This window comes from Temnothorax americanus, unplaced genomic scaffold, assembly GCF_048541705.1.
Source record: "Temnothorax americanus isolate GAGA-0224 unplaced genomic scaffold, ASM4854170v1 Scaffold8, whole genome shotgun sequence".
Classification (NCBI taxonomy): Eukaryota; Metazoa; Arthropoda; class Insecta; order Hymenoptera; family Formicidae; genus Temnothorax; species Temnothorax americanus.
Window position 1 is genome coordinate 4186884 of NW_027509802.1, and position 16130 is coordinate 4203013.

Here is a 16130-nt window from a genome sequence, read left to right on the forward strand (position 1 = left end):
ATCGATGGTTTTTACATCTTTATTGTCAGAGATGTGCATTATTTGAAACAGATGCATTAAATGTAAAATGCCTATTTTGTATTTTGCATTTAAAATAAATTTTTTTGTAATCCCATATGTAAAATGTTTATGTAATTCAATTTTTATAATTCAAGTTTATATTAAAAGAAATAAGAATTTAAGTATAAAAAATAATAGTAAAAAGAAAATATAAATAATAAGCAATAATAATAAGTGAAACACTGTTATCAATTAGAGAGAAAAATACCATTTATCCGGATGGATAAAATAATAAAAAATAAGAGTTTAAATGTAAATAAATATAACAATATGTTTAAAAAATCATTTTTATTTAAAAACATCAATTTAAAAATACAATGGAAAAATATTTTTCATTTCCTATTTTAAATGGGTGTTTAAAAAGAATTTTGTATTTTGCGTTTTTTAAATAGAAAGATTCCAGCTATTTTGCATTTTTTTATTTCAAGTAGACACCCATTTTACACATCTCTGTATCATTGTTCAATCTAAAAAAATAATCACCTCAAAAGTTCTTGAGGGTCTTGTAAAACTTTAGATATTTTATAACACGTAAATTCTAACTCCGCTCTATCTTATGTGCCATTAAGAGTCAGAATACTCTGAATCCTAATTATGACTTGTAGACAAGTCTAAGTTTAGACTGTTTTGATCGAAGGTACTTGTTATATTAAGGCTTGTTCGTTTTCGCCGCACTACAGTTCAGTACGAGAGAGAACAAGAGTATTATTTTTGTAAATATATTATTCCGGGATAGCGCGAACGCAGTCCCGACTACCAAAAATAATACGTCCGAGATATCCACATTAGGGATATTCGCAAGGGTCAGCCCTAACCGTAGTGCAATGGAAGAGCCTCGCCCTGGAGGAACCGCCTTCGTGATCACGGTAACCTCTACGCCAGGTAAGTATGCTTCTCGCCGTCGTTCGAGTCCTCTTATAAGGTTCGGTGTTGAATTTTAAACACGAGAGAAACTCGTTTGCGGGCGCGACGTAGCGTGAAATATTCGAACTATCTGGTCCCGGCACAGCTACGGAGGGAGGGGATGGTCCAACACAGAGTGGAAACACGTGAATGGTAACAGTAACAGGTCTTGCAGGAGTTTTTACGGGATTGACTAAATAAGGGAGCATTAAAAGGGGTTAAAAAACCGTACAAATATATTATAAAAATATTGTGTATAATTTATATATATGATATAAAATGTATATAAAAAAATATATAGTATATTATATACACACACATTTATATGTATATGTAGGGGTATATATATATTACTACAATATTATTATATAAATTTTACTTGTGTAATAATGTTGTAATTATATATATATATATATATATATATATATATATATATAATTTTTTAAATTATTTATATTTATTATTTATTTTTTTTTCTATTATTTATATTTATATTTTTGTTATAAAAATGATATTAAAATATTATTATATAAATTTTATTTTTAGAATATATAATTTGCATTTTTCGTTTCACAACAAGGAAAAGGAAAAGTCTGAGGAAGAGACGATGGCGTGGATCAATCGGAGAGTTTCGAAAGGGCGAGAATAAAGCGTTCACGCGATCCAGAATTAATAAACGCAACGTGCCGAAGGTAAGAAATCTTCTCGGTATTCCGACCGGTGAATAAATCGCCGATGGCAAGGCCGCGGACTAACGGCCGCCAGTCTGGCGTCGATACTGCCGGTTGCAACGCGCGCGCGGGCGAGGATGCGTTCGATACTCCATCGCGAGCGTAACCGCGAGCTTTCCTGCACTGAGCAGCGCCTCGTCATTCTCTCGAAAGACTTGACTATTCTTGTAGCTGAATTTAGAAAGGAGAGAGGCGCGAAAAAAGTACTCACCTATATAGCAATTATTATTATACCAGATTGACTAATGCAATTATTATGACTGACTATAATCATAATAAGAAATTTTCGTCGTTATAAGAAACAGCACGTAAAATTATGAAGATATGGAAGAAAAAAAAATTAAAGCGCTTGATAAAAGTTTTTCATTCACTTTTTTTTTGACATCTTTAGTTGAAGTTAGGCGCAAAGATGCAACGATCGAAAATGTGCACCTTTTGTGCCATGCATGCAGGTTAAAATTTAATTTGGTATACGAAAATCGAATAAGTTTCTCTCGATCACGATTAAAGAAAGCTGCAAAATGTGTATAACCTCGCAGAAACAAAAATAAAGAAGCTGTCATAATCAATTTTGTTTCTAATGTGAAAAGATAAAAAATGCTTGAAAAATATGCAGTATTGTACCGGTAACGTATTTCATAAATCAAATGATGTCATTACATCTATGCTATACAGTCTTATATTTATCTTAGCATTCTTGAAAATCACAGCAGGTTATCGATTGAGAAAAATGCGAGTTTTAGCCGGACGAATCGGAAATGTCGAGACAATGCCGCAATCCAAAGTGCATTGGAAATAAAAAGAGTCTGACGTAAGAAAAGAAACTATATATAAGTTACGAATAAGAAAGCGTTAATACAAGAAACTATACATGATTATGAAATTGCTTAATTATATGATATTGCGTTCGAAATTTTATTTTTGTCATATACATATAATATCTATATATTTATCTCTTTTTAAAAAATTAGAATATAAATAAAATATAAGCTTTAGTTTTTTTCGTTTTATCCTCTGCTTCTCTTTATATTTTTAAAGTAGGTCGCATCTTCATTTTTTCTCAAATGTTTATTGCACTATCGCTTGCAAAAATTCTTGTATATGGATGAAAAATGTGTAATATATAAAATGTAATATGTAAATGTAATAACTGTTCGCCGCGTATTTTGAGCTCGGGTCCGTGGGTTCGCTAAACCCACAATGACTGTGCGCGGATCAGTCATCCCTGCGGCAACACGTCTCACTCTTGTAAGCTTGTCACGAATCGCAGCGTCTCGCGAAGGATCCTCCAGTCGGTTCGTGAAAAGCCGACAAGTCGCAATCGGATTCTTTACGAAATGCCGCGTCACCGGGCAGGATCTTCATGAAATGCCGCGTTTTACGATAAGGCTGCGGCGTGTACATACCCAGTTTGACTTCGCGCGTACCTCGAAAGTATTTTCTTTACCGTCGATAGCGGTCACAAATACAAGAACAAAGAGAAAGACCCGAGACCGCCATCAACGTCACGTCCAAGTTCTTCGGACAATTCCACCGCGTCGCGAAATAAAAGAAAACAGAAACGTACGAAGTCAAGGCGTTCCAGAGATGGCTCGAAAAATTCGAGAACGTCGTTTAACGAGTCGAGGAATTGCAAGAAGTACTAAATAATTCACGCCTTGTATCAACGAGAGATTTTTCATTAAATTATGTAATATAAATATAATTGATATTTTTCGAAAAAAAATTAATTAATTACATGAAAAGATTCTTCTGCAGTAAATTATAAAATTTTAGCTAGCACATGTTCTCCTTATGACAAATATTTGATGGATAAATATCGATATAAAAAAAATGTAGATTAAATCGTTTCAAAAAAAACTTTACTTATATTCTTAATCAATTAAAAATTATTTTCAGCAAGAAGTGCCAGTCGTCGCGGTCAACCTCCGAAAGTTCAACTTCGACATACTCGTCAGGAAAGTTGCGGTGAGAGACACCGGATGATAAATTCAATACTCAATGACATTGCGAAACCTTCTTTCTTTATAATTTCGACCTTGCTTTCCCCGCGTACCTGGGAGAATCTTGCGTCTTTCGTACCGGTTTTAACTGACTCAACCAGATTCCTTTCTAGACTAAAATAACAGCACACGACATTAGATGCCGAGTATCCTGGTACATTAGTACCTGCTATGCATTAATATCTTGATACCGTTAGGCAGTATTAATATATTCAGGATAATAAAGGGGCAAGAGTAACAGAAACGAAATATGCGAACATTTTTAAAAATATCAGCGTGCAGAAAAGGATTATTCTAAGCTCAGCGACTTATACATTCATCACTCTGTATAAAGGAGTCAAACTAAAGAATTGAACGCGTCTACGTTGCCGATAAGTCAAAATACGAGGCTTCATCGCATTTATTTGAATTGTCTGCAGCACGACGAGCACGGGACCCAACACGTTCGGACAAGTTTCCGGCGGTTCTCGGGATCGGAGGAAGCAAATATGTACCTGTCACGAAGGTGACGGGAAAGCGTGTTAAAAAAAAAAGATTCCTCAGGCCCGACGTGTCGGAGGATTCGCATTGTTCACCCGTGAATTTTTGGCAGAGCGTCGCGGTACTCGGGCCGGAAATTCGCACGGACGCGCAAATCTGCTGCAGAGCACGCCTGCAGAGAGGAGCAAGAGGCGGAGGAGAAGATCGCGTCGCCGACGTAAAAAGGCTTCGAAAAGAGAAAGCGCTCGACCGAGGCACGACTGTTTCGCGACGCTTTGCGTCTATGTGCGAGGTCGCAGCTCGGATGAGCTAAGAGCTTGCAAATGCACGTCGTCTCGCGAGATGCCTTCGCATCGCGAATGCTACTCTGTTAAAGTTAATCTACAATAATATAATAACAATATAATGACCGCATTACATTAAATTCCAAATGACGTTTTGTCGCACATTGACAATTATTCTTTCTTTCGATAAATACGAGCTCCTTTTTTTTTTTTTTTAAATTGGAGATAAAAAGTAAATAAAGTAAATTCTATTTTGTACGGAAATGTATTATATTAAATAAGACGCTCGATATGTGTAAAGAGTAAAAAAGAGTAACACATAAAAGTATCAAGATGGAACGTTACGCTTCTGCGAATCATCAACTTTTTTTACAGGACGGACAAGAAGAGACGAAACGAGTGACACGCAGAAACGCATTAAAGAATGACACACAAGTGGATAAATGTATTGCAGGCCCATCGACCAGCGAGGGGAAACCTGCACTCAAACACTCGCGCGAATTGCCGCCAGCAAAACCAAAGTTAGCACATTCATATTTCTTATATAAGAGATAACGTTTCATTTACGACTTCTACTTGATTATCGAAATTTGCAGTGAAGAACGGAGCGTAATTATCACAGGATTAAATACTGCTCGCAGAGGAATTGGCAGATTTAGTGCTCGCGTAATTAGATTGGTGACAAAACAACAATAATTTAGTAGCTTCGGATGGATTGATATTCCGAATGGTTTAAATTGTTTAAAACGTTCTAAAATGTTATTTGTATCTATGGCTACGGTCAACGTGACGCTACAAATGCTTCGAAGCATTCCTCTTCTCTTTTCTTTCAATGAAGAAAGAGAAGAACGCTCCAAAGCATTTGCAGCGTCGCAGCGTCACGTTGACCGTATCCTATATCTACGCTTTCCAAGCAATGTTGTACAAAATCATCTAAATTTTATTCGTCTAATAATTCTACAAGTTTATAACTTTAATATAGAATATTAGAAATATAAATATTTCTGTACAGTTAAAAAAAAAAATGGTTAAAAAAATGGATTGTAAAAGCAGCTTTGCCATTATTCGCATGATTGTTTTCCATATTGTAATGTTGTCATATATTTATATACGTGCATAAAATAAAATATTTAAAAAAAGAGGAGAAAAATTATATATATATACAATAATTTTTTTAAATATTATTTTCGGGTTCTATATTGCGTTTGTGGACTAATCGCAAGTTTTGATATTTTAAAAATATCAACCGTTTTGATGTTTTGAAAATGTCAAATACCATTTCTCTTTTCGACAATTTATTCGGCAATATTACTAAAGAATTCACAAATGTAAAGCAGTCCTTGTGTGGAGTTACACTAAATGTATCTCAAATTCGGTATATCGAGAAACCTGAGCTGAATCGAGGATTGTTAATATGGATATTGAGTATACTTATGTATGTATTATGTTGATATTGCTATCTAATACAATACATTATATGAAAGTAACAATGTCTGTATTTTATGTGTTGTACTATCTTATTATACTAACAATTCAAGACATAGATGATATACAAAAATCGCCACAACTGCTCTCTCTTCAACATAATCTATATTATCTATATTACGAGGTCCATTTATAAATATAATATTCCACATACAGTGCCATAGGCAGTGGTCATGAATGAGGTCAATCAATGTCATTATTTTACCATTTTGTTATGTTACCTAAAACACATATTCTTTCGTACTCACTCGTAACTTTCTAATCGTTATTATTAGAATGTCTGCGTATATATATATTCATACTACACATGCAAACGTATCGCGTCTCATTGAAATGAAATAAAAAAATATTCTGTGGACATATACTATAGATGGGCACAATTTTTCCGAGAAGCGTCAAAAGCTTCGAACAATCTGCTTCGATGCGAAGTTCTGTGCGGTCATCAGGCCGAGACAAAGGCTCGCTGAGAGTAACTTAAGCTATTGTTATTACGTACGCGTGAGAAATGAGTCTCAAAACACTGGAATGATCGGTCCCTCTTGAAAGAAACCATCGATCGCTAGCGTAGTCGGCACATTGTCGAGTCGAACGAGGCAACGCTCCCTTCGCGTATTACTCAAAATGTAGCGCGAATAAATTAGGCTAAACGTGTGCAGCAAGCGCTCGAGTTTGGCAAGTCTGCGAGTAAATATCTCCTGCCGCGATATTATTATCTCGACGTCCTATCACGAAGGAAGTGACGCGTATAAACGAGAAAATGCGAATTCACCGTGTACTACGTCTACCAGAATTCCGTAATTGTTTCTCGATTTCAAATTGCCGTAGATCCGCTCTCTGTAGAAAATCTTGCCGCTCTAGATATCCGTCCTTGCCTTTGTTATGAGTATTAAGTTCTTCCTCAATGTTCTCTTGTTTCTTGAAGTTGTCCCAATCTAATTTAGATTTTTCCAACGTACTAATTTTGGCCTTTTTTCCGATCTGTCCCAGAACCGAAGAAATGCCGCCTAATCCGACGCGCCTAGTGCCGCCTCGTCCGCCTCGTTCTTTGGCCGCGGGAGATGTGGATTCCTGTGGCTTCGCGGCGGAATTTTCGGCCGCGGAAAGCGATAATCTGGCTTCCGCGGAATCAACCGATACTTCCTTCTCGACCTTTACTTCTTCACCAGCAAATTCAAAAACTTTAGTTATCTTAACCTTTTCTTGGACTTTTGGCTTTTGAATCGGTGGCGATTTCTCTTTGGACTTATTGATTGAATTCTGTGGCTTTGATTTCGCAACAGCTGTAAAAAATATGCATGTGTATTACAAGTTTGAATCTCTTTAGATATTATATTACCTTGTTTTACATAGGATTAGCATTCCTCTATCAACTGTTTTCTAATATAATAGTATTAAGCTCAAAAATGTATTTAAATGCATCTTCAGAAATCATATTATAAACGTTACACATATAATTATAGAAATTATATTATAACATTGTAGATATATCTTATTGTATTTTGTTCTTCCTTAAGATAAACGACTTTTCAAGTATAATTTCACACGTACTATTTAGAAAAAAATTAATTTAAAAAATCATTATTCATTCATTATGTATTATGTAACAATGGCTACAGTCAACGTGACGCTACAAATGCTTCGAAGCATTTGCAGCGTCACACATTGACCGTAGCCTATATAATACGTAATATTCCATGTTCAACTACATAAATATTTTGCACAAGTTTTACCTGTATCCTTCATGAAATCAGCCCAAAGAGAGTCCGCTCTCTTTTTCTCTTCTTCCTCAGTGAGCTCCTTCTTCTCTTTACATTCTTCTTCCTCTTTACTCCCTTCTTCTAAGGTTCTTCCGTGCTTTGCCTTTTTACTCTTTCGACCTTTAGATCTCTTTGTACCTCTCTTCCGTCCAGTATCTCTTTTGTTCTCATCGTTTTCGTCCTCCGGGCCACTCTCAATTTCGCCTTCCGACTCTACTTCGGATACTGGATCACAGTCAGCGCCATCAGGAACATAATCTTCGTCGTCTTCATCCGAATCAGAAGGCAATTGATGTTCTTCTGACATGCTTGAATTGAGATTAGTATAGGAGATGCCTAAAAAAGATGATAATAGTATGTATCAATTTAAAAATATGTCATATATATACATAACTCCATACATTTTTATTACGAAAAAAAATTTTATAAATTTTTTCTCGTAATTTTACAAAATTTACAAACGTGATTGCTTCTACATTCCTTTGTTAAATTGATAATAATATATTTGACAAAATAAAGTATTAATATGCAAGATTTATATTTTATCCTTTTTTATTTCATAATTTTAAAATTATCCTAAAATCCATAATCCTAGATACCATAAAAGGTAATTAGTGTTCAATTAATAACTAAAATTTAAGCATTTTACATTAATTTAGTGACTATTAAACTACAATATTTCAAAGAACTATTAACTTTAATACTGATATTCCTTTGTTCAATACTCGAACAAAGGTCCGAGAAGAAATTTCGCAAATAAAAAATTCTACCGAATTACCACCACGCTTCTCCCCGCGTCGTCAACGTAGCGAAACTTAACCTCTTCAACCAGACGGAACAGGCCGATGCCCGGCGTAAGCGAACGCGATATCCAGTGCGATTTCGTGACTCGCGTTCTTTTGAACGGCGTGCCGTCGGTGCCAAAAATTCCGCGAGCGGACGTCGGGTCGGTTCGCCTTCCGGAAATGTCGTTACATCGAGACGCGGCGGCCGCGGCGGATCCGGCGTTTTCGTCGCCGCGTACATGTATCGTCGTCGGCGCGGGCCTGGATCGATCCCGCGGCGTACACGCACCGGGCCTGGCCGAAAAATCCGCGAGGAACACCTCGGAGGAAAAAGGGGCCACGGGGCCGCGGGTACCTCGCGACACACACTCGACTCGATTCGACTCCGACACTCCGACTCGCGACTCGCGACTCGCGCAATGCGCCTGGGCACGTATCGCATCGCACATCACATCGCATTTATCGGAACAACCGCCGCCATCTTACAGCGAATCGGAGAAATACGACGTGAAGTTAGCGCGATTACGTCGCTGTCGATCGTGCGAATTGAACTTGGCGAGTTTCCTCTAATCGCGATTAGAATTAAATTTTATATTTTTTATTCAAACAGAGAGATTTCTTTTTTTGTTCAATAATTTTGATGTTTTCTAATCAAATGAAAGAATTAGAGACATCGAAGTTGTCAAATGTTAATAAATTTTAAAAAACTACTTTTGTTCCTTTAAAATTCAATTTCAACCATCTGATGTGGTTCGCATAAAAAACTTTGAGATAAAATTTAAATTGATTTTATATGCTGCGTATTTTGATATACGTATATATTTAAATATACACATTCTATGTATTTTTAAAACTATAGTATGGGTATTTTTAAATATTTAAATATATATTTTATATATATGCACTTTCATTCTTCTCAAATATTTCTCGCATCGTACGACATATAAAATTATAAGTAGAATTCTCTTTTGAATTCTAATGCAAATTATAATATATAGACCGTCTACGGTTAAAAACAAAATTCTGTTTGGATTTCAAACGCAATTGTAATTATTAGCCCACTATTCTCAACGATGAAAGATATAATAAACGTTATAATTACCACAAAAAGATCTTTTACATTTTCATAAAAAAAAAGGAATCGACATTATATATCTATCAAAGAATATATTAATCTAATTGTAAGATATTAAATCTGTCTACAATATTTTTTGCTCGTATTAGGTGTTAAGTACCCCGCTCTTATTCACGATTTGTTACAAATCTCTTAAATGGTGACACTTATAGTTGGTGAGAAAAAGGTCGGAGAGTGTCGGATTGCCAGGCATCTTTCATGAATTTGTCGAGCAATAATTTAACGCCTTCTAACGCAGTATCCTAAGCAGGATCAGCAGGGGCCACCGCAAACCTCATATTACAGGATCCATTTCGAATCCTAATTTCGACGAGAACGGATGACTGCCGGTTGACGGGGATTTGCGATGGATTATGGATCAGCGCCGACCCTTCCTCTCGGAGCGAAAGTCTGAATAGATGAGGGCAGAGATCGAGGAAACGAGCGTATGTGTGCCAAGGAAATATAGTCGTAGAGCGTAATTCGAAGTCATTGTTGCGGGTATATATTAATTCAATATTAAGTAGCGATCACACACACACACACACACACACACACACACACACACACACACACACACACACAACGCGCCAATTAAATTCCATTGCAATTTCCCGTGAGTATTATTGTAGGCGAGAGAAGTTAGTATGATCTGATACGCCAAACAATTTACGCAACTACGTGAGCTCGAGCAGATGGTTAAATGACAATTATGTATCTCAATCTAGCGTTAAATATATAGCCTCTGAGCTCGAGAGAATATGAGATTATACATATGCAGAATTTAACACAATTATAAGTACGGAGTATCACGTATTATGGTTATGTGAGAATATCTGAAGAGCATTCTCTCTTTGTTAAATCGAGTGGTATAAAATAATACTTAAGAAATTGTTTATCTTAAAGAAGTACAATAATGATAATCTCGATAAGAAATTAAGTTCTTCCATATCTGGTAAAATATCATGCACCATTATCCTATCTATAATATTACTCACTAAATATTTAAGGATATCTTTAATATGTTATCTAAATCACAATCGGAATGTACAATTCTATTTAAAAGCGACTGGTGTAACATCTAGAGAGAGAGAGAGAGAGAGAGAGAGAGAGAGAGAGATTCAAACAGGTATATTTTTATATTATTTCACAGCAATTTTTTGTATGGAAATCAAAGCTATAATCAATAGATTGAATGGACGATCGCCACCAATGTGAAAGTCAAAAATTCACGCAACAATGTTTCAAAATCAGAAGTAGCGTTTAATGCGAGATATTAATACAGGTCTTGGTTTCTTCCCCCTTACATTTCTATTGAGACAGAGAAAGAGAGAAAGAGGGAAAGAGAAGAAAACCAGGAAGGATGTGCCAGGTGGCTACGAATGTCAGGGCGTTCCCGCGGATTGGATCGAGCAGCATCTCGGAAAACAAGATGAGGCGAATGAGACTAGCGACCGATGTTCGAAAGCTCCGCCTGGTTTTCGGGACGTCCCAAATCTCCGCGTCCCTCCAACGAACAACATCTTCTGTCTGTCTAATTCTCTTCCCATCCTTCGCGTTGCTCCTCCCGGTTAATCTTTCGGCTTCTGCTCCGAGAACATTGACTAACAATTAGTTGCACGCCGCAGACGCGATCTGCTGTGACCTGTCGGCGGACACTCGCGTGATCGCGAATAAAAAAAGGAATAATCGATCACAGGTATCGAGCAAGTTGCATTATTAATTGTGCCGTTCGAACGCAAGTGACAACGACGATGATCAACGATCTAAGTGTAGCCATTAGAGAGAGAGAAGTTTTTATGCTACTCTTTTTACACAAAGTTATATCGCGTAATTTTATCCTTCGATCTTCGAGATCTCTGTCCTGATGTAATTAAATTAATTTAATTAATAATCAATATAATCATGCATGAATTAAAAAATTAAATGGCGATTTGCGGCAGCTTGTTATTTCGGACTTTGTCACTTGTGTCCCTTTATGCCTGGAGTTTCGTGTGATTATAAATATATCTTGTTGCGGATGTGTGTTAAGAAAATAAACTGGTCTTGTGCCTTTTTAAAAATCTGTAATGGTGTATGTGCAAAGTGTAAATTTAAACAATAATTATTAAATTGTTATTATTAAGATTATTTCTAAAATTAATAATTTGCATTTTTATTTCAAATCAACGTTTAAAAAAAATATTTTTAATTAATCACTTTTTTCTTTTAATTTTGTATAACACTAAACATGGAATATCAGTTCGCAATTCAGTTTCCCGAGTAGATTCAAATTCTGCGATATAAAACGTGCAAAATATTAAAGAGAAATTATGAGCCAACTTTTAGAAATATATCTGAAATGGAATTAAAGTAAATAACAATTAATTTTATTTTTGACTGTGTAAAAATAAAATAACGCGAAAACAGAGAATGCTTCGCGTTCGATAATCGCATAGCTTCGTTTATGTGATAATTCAATTTTAAGAACTCTCCATTATGTTGTTACGCGATAGTAAACTAATCGTTTTAATCATTGATTGCTTTTCCTATTTGTCAACATAATAATTAATCATGTGCCGTAAAATATGCCTCGCTGTAAAAGTTTAATTATATTCACCTTGCCTGTTTCTCAAATTTTTCCAATAAAACAGAATGAATAACAATTTTAGTAGTCTCTACTTAGTGAACAATTATTTTCTATTTTTTGTCCATAACTTTTATTTTTCAGAGGAATAAAGTAGAAGTTTCTAATAAAAAAAGCTACGCTCTTTCTCTCTCTCTCTCTAATTAAACGAACAATTATTTTAAAAATCTCTTACTGCGATAAGTAATAATTATCTACCTTTCAATTCGCGTAATAACCGAATAATTAGATAACAATAGTTTATTGATGCAACAGGATGCCTCGAAAACGCCGCGCCTCGACATCGTCGCTCGAAGAATATCCTTCTGACGAGAAATACCTGAAGGACGACATGGACAGTCGCGCTCCACGAAATGCTGCCAATGCCCGAGAACGCGCGCGAATGAGAATTTTAAGCAAAGCATTTTGCAGATTAAAAACGACTTTGCCATGGATCCCTGCTGATTCAAAATTAAGCAAGCTCGATACGTTACGTCTGGCCGCAACATACATCGCTCATCTGCGATCAGTGCTTCGAGATGACGGTGAAGCCCATCCTGAAACCACCAAATCTTTGTCGCTGGCCTTGGTAAGTATCCCCGATTAAAATTAAAACTAACCAAAGTTTGAGCAAAGTTTTCTTTTTTTTTCTGATTTGTAGAAAATTAGTTTAACTTTAAGAAACATTAATAAGAACAATCATGCATATTAATGCATATTGATAATGAAAAATTTTATAATAAGGCAAAAATGTTTAGTAATTAGTAATTACTTAAAATCATTAATTAGAAAGTTATTAGTATAGAAAAGATAGATAGATTTAACGAAAAGAGATCTAAATGTCGAGTATCTTTCAAAATTTTTCCATAAAGAGTCTTAATTGCTGTGAGTCTTAATCATTATTCTTCGATATATAACTGAGCAAAAAATTCCACGAAATGTGGAATTAAACGGGACTTTTTTATTTATCTGATTTTATAACGGAAATCCAAATGAGAGAGTTATTTCCGACCTATTTCTCGCTTTTACAATCAGACTTTCGACTTGATAACGATTCCGTAAAATAACACAGAGACCAGGTGGATCCACTCGGAGTCGCGAGCGCCGTCTTCGCAGTCATCCACTCTGTTTATGTGTCTGTCCAGGTGGATCGAATCACTCCAAAACCTTCCACCCACCCTTTGCCACCATTAATTCTAAGTTAGTTCCGTTGTTTGAAGAAGCATGCCGTTTTCCGCCGCGAAATAGTTGGCCTCTCGTCGCCCTCCTCTCGCGAAGATCAAAGAATGTTCTGTCTGTAAAAATGCTTCTACGAATTCGAATAAAATCAAGCTGAGCTAAAAAAAAAAAAAAAAAAAAAAAAACACGAGATCTCGTAATAGTATACGTAATATAAATATATGTCTAATTTATAACATCGATTTAACGGCGACCAACGAATTTTAATAATACTCGAGACGGTCATAATACACGTCGCAATCTGATCCATTTAAATTCGATTCAGTAATGCGGCAAGAATGATTTGAATTACAGTCATGGCCATTCGCTATTCAGAGCAACAACGCAGCGACGCTTATGAACAACAGTTGCAACGTGTCCTCCTCGACGTCTTCGAGCTGTAATCAGTATCGAGGCCAGCAAGCGACTCATGATATCCAAAACTTCCATCATTCGGGTCATCAAGGCGCGACCATGCGCCACAATCAGGAGCAACAGTTCTCTTATTACTAACGAAAAAATTCTGACAATCCGATCAGAGCTTAACTGACAGCGAGCGATATCTACGAAGAGCGACCACCAGCTGGGTTACAGCGACGGCGACGAGGCTGTCGTGCATTCACGCCTTATTTATTCCAGAGTGCCTTACTCTATAGTATTTATTAATTTAATCTTAATGTATAATTATACGATTGCATCTCCACTTTTGTGCGGCAAGGAAATAGTACGTATACTATTCGTGTCACGATTGCATGCGTTTTTTGCATATCGAAGGAATCTATTCTGCAATCTATTATGTAATCTATTTTTATAATCATCTTTTCTTTATTTTATAAAAATGAGAAGAGTATTGAGAATTCAATAATCTAACATTCTCGAGGTATTTTGATCCGACATCTTTCACGAAGGGATATCATATATATTCGCGAGAGAGAAGAGACTGTTTCCTTGCCTCGTGTACTCACTTACCGCAATACCACATGATATTGTAATCATAATTGATACCAAAGCATGTTAACTAGTCCAATAAAAATGTTTCTAAGATTTTCAAGAATTCTCTTTATATTATTTAATGCAATATTATACTTAGATCGTTATACATGTGATATACAAGAGTGCGACAAAATTATAACGACAAACTTTATCGTCGGGGATGTTAATTTCAAAAGTAGGTATTGTGATGCTTAAGTTTAGAGTATCTTAAAGAGCTTTTTGAGAATATAAGAACCGCTGTAATGCTTCATATCTGATGAGATACGGTAAATTAAAAGACGATGGTCAGAAACCTGTTGATAGACAACCATGCAGCTATTAATAATTTATTGCTCGCGAAACGATGATCGATAAAAATAACGTATATATAATAAGCAAATAACATTCCCTTTAATGTATTGGTATAATTTTGTTATTTTTTTATATATTACATTGTTAGCAGAGAAATCTCAACGCAACATATTAAAAAATTAATAATAGTTATTAAAACATAGAAAGTTAAAGCCACAAAAAATTCCTTCAACATTTCTACTTAAAATATTTTTACAATTTAATTTCGATTATTTTATGTTATTATTTTATGTCGCGCGGGTGTAAGTACATGACTTTGTAAAGAAACGATCGTCATCTCTCTCTCTCTCTCTCTCTCTCTCTTTTTGAGAAACGCCGAGCGGTATCCGGAACAGCGGAGAGGAAGTCCGCGGTAAGGTAAGAAGGATAAAGAAGTTCAAGTTAAATAAACAGAGCGAAGGGCCTTTTGTGTAAACCCAATACTAAAATAATATATCCCACACGGCGACAAATCGACCGGCACTAAACGTATCGCTTAACGTCTCTACAACAACATACACGAGACTTTGGAAATTTATAAACGAGAGACGATGGTCTCGCCGTTTTCCGACTACCCTTAAAAAATTTCCATCGCACTATTTTCGGCCGCCATATGTCCGAGGTATACGGACACCGAAGGCCGCTGCCTGCAACGGCAAAAGCGATCGAAGATCAGTTCGGTTTAGATTAAATAGCTTATCGTCAAAAATTTAAATTAAAAAAAAAGTAAGAGACTTCGAAAACGTTAGTATCAATAAGAGGAATGAAAGCTGCTTAACCAACGTAATTCAAAAAATTAATCTCGTTAAGATATTATAGGAACGAAATTCCGTCTTGGTAATATATGAATCGTATATATATAGATGAATCGCTTGCAGTTTTGCATAGATTTATATTATTTTCACGGTCGATTCCTTTTGTCATTCTATAAATAAAAAGTGATGAAATGTTTTCAAATTCAAGATAAAAGATAAAATATATTTTTGCAAAAATATGTCAAGATTGCATTTTTTGCAAAGAAATTTATGCAGAAAAAAAAGTCCGTACGACTAAAACCGAGTCACATTTGATCTTTCAAACTAAATTGATTGAGTCATCTTTAGCGATTATTGTAAGTACGACTCTAAAAATGCTGGAATTTTTTTCTTCGCTCGTATAGACGCGAAGACAGAAAATCTATCGATAAAGAGGTGATTCATCGTGACGTGGAATTACAGAATATCGTGAAAATCATCTCACGCGGCGAACTCTTGAATTTAGTAGTGGTTCGATGTCGGAGCAAAATGCTGGATTTTTTTTCATTGCTCCATATATAAACGCGAAAACAGGAAATCTATATCAATAAAGGATCCAGAAATGACCTGTCGAATTAACGGCGATTT

General features: G+C 35.7%; 2 protein-coding genes, 1 long non-coding RNA gene and 1 other non-coding gene across 12 annotated transcripts in view; 2 read left to right on the forward strand and 2 right to left on the reverse strand.

The window, feature by feature from the left end:
- Window positions 1–787: 787 nt before the first annotated feature.
- Window positions 788–950, reverse strand: LOC143907440 (U1 spliceosomal RNA). The gene has a single exon (XR_013259848.1). It is a non-coding gene; the product is annotated as a U1 spliceosomal RNA (small nuclear RNA).
- A 536-nt stretch (window positions 951–1486) lies between these two features.
- On the forward strand, window positions 1487–5180 carry LOC143907370 (uncharacterized). 4 transcript variants are annotated; one of them, XR_013259837.1, is made up of 4 exons: window positions 1487–2505; window positions 3594–3662; window positions 4117–4982; window positions 5058–5180. It is a non-coding gene; the product is annotated as an uncharacterized LOC143907370 (long non-coding RNA). The 4 variants fall into 4 exon arrangements; XR_013259840.1 differs by having other exon boundaries at window positions 1487–1655; XR_013259838.1 differs by having other exon boundaries at window positions 1487–1655; window positions 3594–4982.
- Window positions 5181–5739: 559 nt separating this feature from the next.
- The window catches only part of Yeti (yeti), a 126797-nt gene continuing 116406 nt past the window's right edge, over window positions 5740–16130 (reverse strand). For 2 of the 4 annotated variants that reach the window (XM_077424102.1, XM_077424104.1), the window contains exons 2-3: window positions 7677–8039; window positions 5740–7226 (exon numbers count right to left, since the gene is read on the reverse strand). In XM_077424102.1, coding sequence (XP_077280228.1) covers window positions 6712–7226; window positions 7677–8010 — 849 coding nt within the window. In that variant the 5' untranslated portion in view covers window positions 8011–8039 and the 3' untranslated portion in view covers window positions 5740–6711. Of the gene's footprint in view, window positions 7227–7676; window positions 8040–8473; window positions 8894–16130 lie in introns of those variants that run through there. The other 2 variants (XM_077424103.1, XM_077424101.1) reach the window with 2 other exon arrangements.
- Window positions 9059–14457, forward strand: Hlh54f (basic helix-loop-helix domain-containing transcription factor HLH54F). Of its 3 annotated transcripts, none has more exons than XM_077424111.1 (3): window positions 9059–10103; window positions 12484–12796; window positions 13741–14457. In XM_077424111.1, the coding sequence occupies exons 2-3, from the start codon at window positions 12485–12487 to the stop codon at window positions 13936–13938; spliced, it is 510 nt and encodes a 169-aa protein (XP_077280237.1). In that variant the 5' UTR covers window positions 9059–10103; window position 12484; the 3' UTR covers window positions 13939–14457. The 3 variants fall into 3 exon arrangements, with proteins under 3 accessions (XP_077280237.1, XP_077280238.1, XP_077280236.1); XM_077424112.1 differs by having other exon boundaries at window positions 9059–10048; XM_077424110.1 differs by lacking the exon at window positions 9059–10103 and adding an exon at window positions 11164–11301.

Bases quoted from the DNA above. Each gene is read 5' to 3' on its own strand.
- Hlh54f (XM_077424111.1), top strand. From the start codon at position 12,485: ATGCCTCGAAAACGCCGCGCCTCGACATCGTCGCTCGAAGAATATCCT. The intron at 12,797-13,740 runs GTAAGTATCCCC...TTTGAATTACAG, and splicing joins AATCTTTGTCGCTGGCCTTG to TCATGGCCATTCGCTATTCA.